Genomic DNA, 6,385 nt, shown 5'->3' with positions numbered 1-6,385 from the left:
GGGGGCATTAAAATCAGGTTTAGGGGGGGTCAGAACCAAGTTTAATATCAGAACCAGGTTTAGTATCAGAACCAGGTTTAGGGGGGATCAAAACCAGGTTCAGGAGGGCATTAGAACCAGGCTTAGGTGGGGATCAGAACCAGGTGGAGGGGGGAATTGGAATCAGGTTTAGTATCAGAACCAAGTTTAGGAGGCCATCAGAACCAGGTTTAGCAGGTATCAGAACTGGGTTTAGGTGGGGATCAGAACCAAGTTTAATATCAGAACCAGATTTAGTATCAGAACCAGGTTTAATATCAGAACCAGGTTTAGTAACAGAACCAGGTTTAGGGGGGCATTAAAACCAGGTTTAGGTGGGCATCAGAACCAGGCTTAGCAGGTATCAGAACCAGGTTTAGTATCAGAACCAGGTTTAGTATCAGAACCAGGTTTAGTATCAGAACCGGGTTTAGGTGGGTATCAGAACCAGGTTTAATATCAGAACCAGGTTTAGTATCAGAACCAGGTTTAGTTTCAGAACCAGGTTTAGTTTCAGAACCAGGTTTAATATCAGAACCAGGTTTAGTTTCAGAACCAGGTTTAGTATCAGAACCAGGTTTAGTATCAGAACCAGGTTTAGTATCAGAACCAGGTTTAGTTTCAGAACCAGGTTTAGTATCAGAGCCAGGTTTAGTATCAGAACCAGGTTTAGTATCAGAACCAGGTTTAATATCAGAACCAGCTTTAGTGGGTATCAGAACCAGGTTTAGTATCAGAGCCAGGTTTAGTATCAGAACCAGGTTTAGTATCAGAACCAGGTTTAGTGGGTATCAGAACCAGGTTTAGTATCAGAACCAGGTTTAATATCAGAACCAGGTCTAGGGGGCATCAGCCCCAGTTTCCTCCCCCTGCACGGGGAAGGGCCACGGCCCCAAGAGCTCCGGGAGTGTTTGAGTCCGTGTTTGCTGCACTTTAATAATTGAATTATTCAGGAATTAATTACACTGACACGTGGGATCCCCTGGAGCGCTTCCCACCCAATTCCCACTGGGATTCACACCCTGCTCCAAAGCCTTCAATGCCTGAAAAACCTTTGGCACAGCCCAGATGGGCCCAGGAGTGCAGGATGGAGCTGCCAAAAATCCTTCAAGATATTCCTGCTCTCCCAGGGACCATCTGCCCCTGGAATTTAAGAATATCCCAAAAATTCCTGCACTCCCAGGGACAGATCCAAGGAAAATCCGCCTCTGGAATTTAAGAATTTGGAGCCCCCAAAGCCATGGATTTATCCCTGACACACATTCTCCTCTCCCTGCACTCGGATTTTTTTTTTTTATAAGGCAGGAAAAAAAATATCCAAACAATTCGGGGTTGGATGCATTATCTGGCACCAGAATCACCCCAACCCCGTGGCTTTACCCCCCAAAAAAAGCCAGGAGAAGCCCCAAGAAATCCGCATTTTCCAGCCCCAAAATCCCGCATTTTCCAGCCCCAAAATCCCACATTTTCCACCCCAAAATCCCGCATTTTCCAGCCCCAAAATCCCACATTTTCCAGCCCCAAGAAATCCGCATTTTCCAGCCCCAAAATCCCACATTTTCCAGCCCCAAAATCCGCATTTTCCAGCCCCAAAATCCCACATTTCCAGCCCCAAAATCCCACATTTTCCAGCCCCAAAATCCCACATTTTCCAGCCCCAAAATCCCGCATTTTCCAGCCCCAAAATCCCGCATTTTCCAGCCCCAAAATCCCGCATTTTCCAGCCCCAAAATCCCGCATTTTTCCCATATATTCTGCATTAGCTGCTCCACATGAAAGGCTCTTCCCAGAGAGAAAGGGGGAACATTGAACCCCTACAATTCCTGGAAAAGTCAATGGGAACAAAAACACATTTTGGGAGTTCATGTCCCTGTGGGATCCAGTGCTGGAACTTTGGGGCTCCAAAGAGTCAGGAATGATGGGAATGGCACTTCCAGAGGTGCCACAACCCCCCAAAATCCCAAAAATCCCCCAAAATCTCAAGGATAACCATGGCTTCAGCTTGAGCCAGGGGTGGAGGATGGTGATGATGGAGAGCAGGGACGAGGTGAGCCTGCAGAACCCCACATTTTCCAGCCCCAAATCCACATTTTCCAGCCCCAAAATCCACATTTTCCAGCCCCAAATATTCCCTGTTAGCTGGATCCACGTGAAAGGCTCTTCCCAGACAGAAAGGGGGAACATTGAACCCCTACAATTCCTGGAAAAGTCAATGGGAACAAAAACACATTTTGGGATTTCATGTCCCTGTGGGATCCAGTGCTGGAACTTCGTGGCTCCAAGGAGTCAGGAATGATGGGAATGGCACTTCCAGAGGTGCCAAAACCCCCCAAAATCCCCCCAAAACCCCCAAAATCCCCCAAATCCTCAAGGCTAACTAGGGCTTCAGCTTGAGCCAGGGGTGGAGGATGGTGATGATGGAGAGCAGAGACGAGGTGAGCCTGCAGAACCCCACATTTTCTAGCCCCAAATCCACATTTTCCAGCCCCAAATCCACATTTTCCAGCCCCAAATCCACATTTTCCAGCCCCAAATATTCCCTGTTAGCTGGATCCACGTGAAGGGCTCTTCCCAGACAGAAAGGGGGAACATTGAACCCCTACAATTCCTGGAAAAGTCAATGGGAACAAAAACACATTTTGGGAGTTCATGTCCCTGTGGGATCCAGTGCTGGAACTTCGTGGCTCCAAAGAGTCAGGAATGATGGCAATGGCACCAGCCAGTCACTTCCAGAGGTGCCACAAGCCCCCAAAATCCCCCAAAATCCCCCAAATCCTCAAGGCTAACTACGGCTTCAGCTTGAGCCAGGGGTGGAGGATGGTGATGATGGAGAGCAGGGACGAGGTGAGCCCGCAGAACCCCACGATTGCGGGGCTGCTCCTGCACAGCCCCAGCTTCTCCAGGGGGATCACCAGGTCGCAGGCGTTCCTCAGCAGGTCCAGCAGCACTGGGGGGTTGTCCCTCAGCACCTGCAGCAGCAGCTGCAGCTGGAGCTGCAGCTGGAGCCGGAGGTGCTGCATCCTGCCCTCGGCGTGGAGCCGGGCTCCGCCGTCCGGGCTCCGGCCGCGTTTCCGGGCGGCCTCAGCGCGCTCCAGCAGCAGCCGGACCTCGTAGGCGTCCCTGCTGAGGTTCACCACCAGGGCAAAGAGGTAATACCTGGGGAGAGCAGGGGGGAAATGGGAGAGAGAGAGAGAGAGGGAGGACAAGGGGCAAGCGCGAAGGGTCTGGGTGCTCCCCAGCAGCCACAGAAATGACTGGAGGGGTGGCACAGCCCAGACGGGCCCAGGAGCGCAGGAGGCAGCTCCCAAAAAGCCTTCGAGATATTCCTGCTCTCCTGGGGACAAGCTGCCTCTGGAATTTAGGGACATCCCAAAAATTCCTGCACTCCCAGATCCAAGGACTCCCTCAGGAATTCCATTCCCTGCTTTGCCTCAGGAACCCCATTCCCTGCTCTCCCTCAGGAATTTCATTCTTTATTTTCCCAAAGGGAATCCCATTCCCTGGTCTCCCTTGGGATTCCATTCCTTATTTTCCCCAGGGGAACCCCAATTCCTTGCTCTCCTTCAGGAACCCCATTCCCTGCTTTCCCTCAGGAACCCCACTCCCTGCTCTCCCTCAAGAATTCCATTCTTTATTTTCCCCAGGGGAATTCCATTCCCTGCTCTCCCTTGGGATTCCATTCCTTATTCCCCCACAGGGGAATCCCCAATCCCTGCTCTCCCTTGGGAATTTCATTCCTTATTCCCCCCAGGAGAACCCCAATTCCTTGCTCTCCCTCAGAAATCCCATTCCCTGCTCTCCCTCAGGAATTCAATTCTTTATTTTCCTCAGGGGGGGATCCCATTCCCTGCTCTCCCTCAGGAATTCCATTATTTATTTTCCTCAGGGGAATCCCCATTCCCTGCTTTCCCTCAGGAACCCCATTCCCTGCTCTCCCTCAGGAATTTCATTCTTTATTTTCCCAAAAGGAATCCCATTCCCTGCTCTCCCTTGGGATTCCATTCCTTATTTTCCCCAGGGGAACCCCAATTCCTTGCTCTCCTTCAGGAACCCCATTCCCTGCTTTCCCTCAGGAACCCAAATCCCTGCTCTCCCTTGGGAATCCCATTCTTTACTTTCCTCAGGGGAATCCTATTCCCCATCCGCCCTTGGGAATTCCATTCTTTACTTTCCTCAGGGGAATCCTATTCCCCATCCGCCCTTGGGAATTCCATTCTTTCTTTTCCCCAGGGCAACCCCAATCCCTTGCCCTCCCTCAGGAATCACATTCCCTGTCCTCCCCTTGGCAATTCCATTCCGTGCTCTCCCTTGGAAATCCCCATTCCTTATTTTCCCCGGGGTAATTCCATTCCGTGCCCACCCCCACACACCTCAGGAGCCTTTCCCAACCTCCCCTCCCACCCACCAAACCCCGACCCCTCTCTCACCTGAAGGATCTCTGGCTCCATTTTTCCATGGCCAGGCCGGGCAGGATCCCGGTTTTCCCAGCCCACAGGACGTTGTCACAGGCCAGGAACAGAGCCCGGTTCAGGTGGGACAGGGTGAGGCAGAAACGCAGCACGGGGTCAGGGAGGTGCAGCGAGCGCTGGGCCCCCCCCAGGGCCTCAGCTGAGCCCCCCAAACGCAGAACTGCGGGAGAAGGGGACACCAGGGTGGGGTCACCGGGGGTGTGAGACCCCAAAATGTCCCCTCAAAGGCACTGGAACTTTGTGGCTGCAGGAGGGGGGGACAGACCAGGGGTGTGCAGACCCCAAAATCCCCCCCTCAAACCCCCCCAAATGCAGCATTACAGGAGGGGATTCACTGGGGGTGTGCAGACCCCAAAATCCCCCCCTCAAAACCGCCCTGATCGCCCCAAGAGCCCCCCAAATGCAGGGGGGTCACCGGGGGTGTGAGACCCCAAAATCTCCCCTCAAATCTGCCCTGATCCCTCCCCAGAGCTCCCCAAACCCAGCACTGCAGGAAGGGGATACCAGGGGTTTAAGACCCCAAAATCTCCCCTCAAATCTGCCCTGATCCCTCCCCAGCACCTCAGCCGAGCTGCCCCCCAAATGCAGCATTAGAGGAGGGGGTCACTGGGGGTGTAAGACCCCAAAAATCCCCCCTCAAAACTGCCCTGACCCCTCCCCAGAACCTCAGGCGAGCCCCCAAATGCAGAACTGCAAGAGGGGGGCACAGGGGTGTGCAGACCCCAAAATCCCCCCCTCGAAACCCCCCAAATGCAGCATTACAGGAGGAGCTCACTGGGGGTGTGCAGACCCCAAAATCCCCCCTCAAAACCGCCCTGGCCTCCCCTCACCACCTCAGCCGAGCCCCCCTAATGCAGGATTACAGGAGGGAGGGGACACCAACCCCAAAATCCCCCTTCAAAACCCCCCTAATGCAGCATTACAGGAGGGAGGGGACACCAACCCCCAAAATCCCCCTTCAAAACCCCCAAAATGCAGCATTACAGGAGGGAGGGGACACACCAGGGGGTCACCGACCCCAAATCCCCCCCTCCAACCCTCGCTGCTCCCCCAGCCCCACTCACGCTTGCGGCCCAGGCTCAGGTGCGCCTCCAGCTGCTGCAGCCGGCTCAGGGTCCCGGAGCTGCCCCCGGAGCTGCTCCCCGAGCGGCTCAGCGCGGCCCCGGCCAACACACAGGCGTACTGGGCGGCCCTGGGGACAACGAGGGAGTCACGGGAGGCACCGGGGACATCACCGGGGAACCCCCCCGTTCTCTGGGATCGCCTCTCCGCCCCGGGACCCCCGTGATCCCTCCCCCTCCCCGGGCTCTCGGTAACTCCCTCCGAACCTCCCCTGCCCGCAGGGCCCGGGGAGCCGCGGCTGCACCTGAGGAGGCGCTCCCGGGCCTGGCTCTGGGCGCTGAAGCGCACCCAGGCCTCCATGGCGCGGGCCCGGTACCGAGCCCGGTACGGCAGCGTCACTTCCGGTACGGCAGCGGCTCCTTCCCATTGGCTGAGCGCGGAGCCGCCCACTTTTACCAAAATAGAGCCCGTGAATGGGCGACAGCGTAATCTCCGCCTCTAAATCTGTGTCCAAGAGTTTGATTGGTTTGTTTTGTCATTAATTGCTTCTCCTGATCAATAAGAGTGGGCCTATCATCTCGCACCGTCATCTCTCCTGGTTTGTGCTTTCTGCATTTTTGATTCGTTTCTTCCCTTGTCAATCTAACAAATCCAGCAACGCGATTGGTCAACTGACACCAAATCCTGGCCCCGTTACCGCCCCGTGACCACACACCGCTATTTGTGTTAGTGGGTGAGTGCGCCGCGCCCTGACCCCGCCCCTCCAGCCGCGCACCGCGTTCTGATTGGTCTCCTGATGCTTTCCCCGCCTCCCCCTCCCCGTTTCTGCTCTCCTA

At 54.8% G+C, this 6,385-nt stretch overlaps 1 protein-coding gene across 1 annotated transcript; it reads right to left on the bottom strand.

Annotated features, from left to right (window-relative positions):
* Nucleotides 1-271: 271 nt before the first annotated feature.
* On the bottom strand, nt 272-5,962 carry PEX11B (peroxisomal biogenesis factor 11 beta). The gene is made up of 4 exons (XM_036397925.2): nt 5,854-5,962; nt 5,552-5,679; nt 4,446-4,647; nt 272-3,174 (listed from the first exon to the last, which is right to left on the bottom strand). Exons 1-4 carry the CDS (start codon nt 5,907-5,909, stop codon nt 2,805-2,807), a joined length of 756 nt encoding a protein of 251 aa, XP_036253818.1. The 5' UTR covers nt 5,910-5,962; the 3' UTR covers nt 272-2,804.
* Nucleotides 5,963-6,385: the final 423 nt, after the last annotated feature.

Source organism: Molothrus ater, chromosome 29 (assembly GCF_012460135.2).
Source record: "Molothrus ater isolate BHLD 08-10-18 breed brown headed cowbird chromosome 29, BPBGC_Mater_1.1, whole genome shotgun sequence".
NCBI lineage: Eukaryota > Metazoa > Chordata > Aves > Passeriformes > Icteridae > Molothrus > Molothrus ater.
This window is presented reverse-complemented; position numbering and strand designations above follow the sequence as displayed.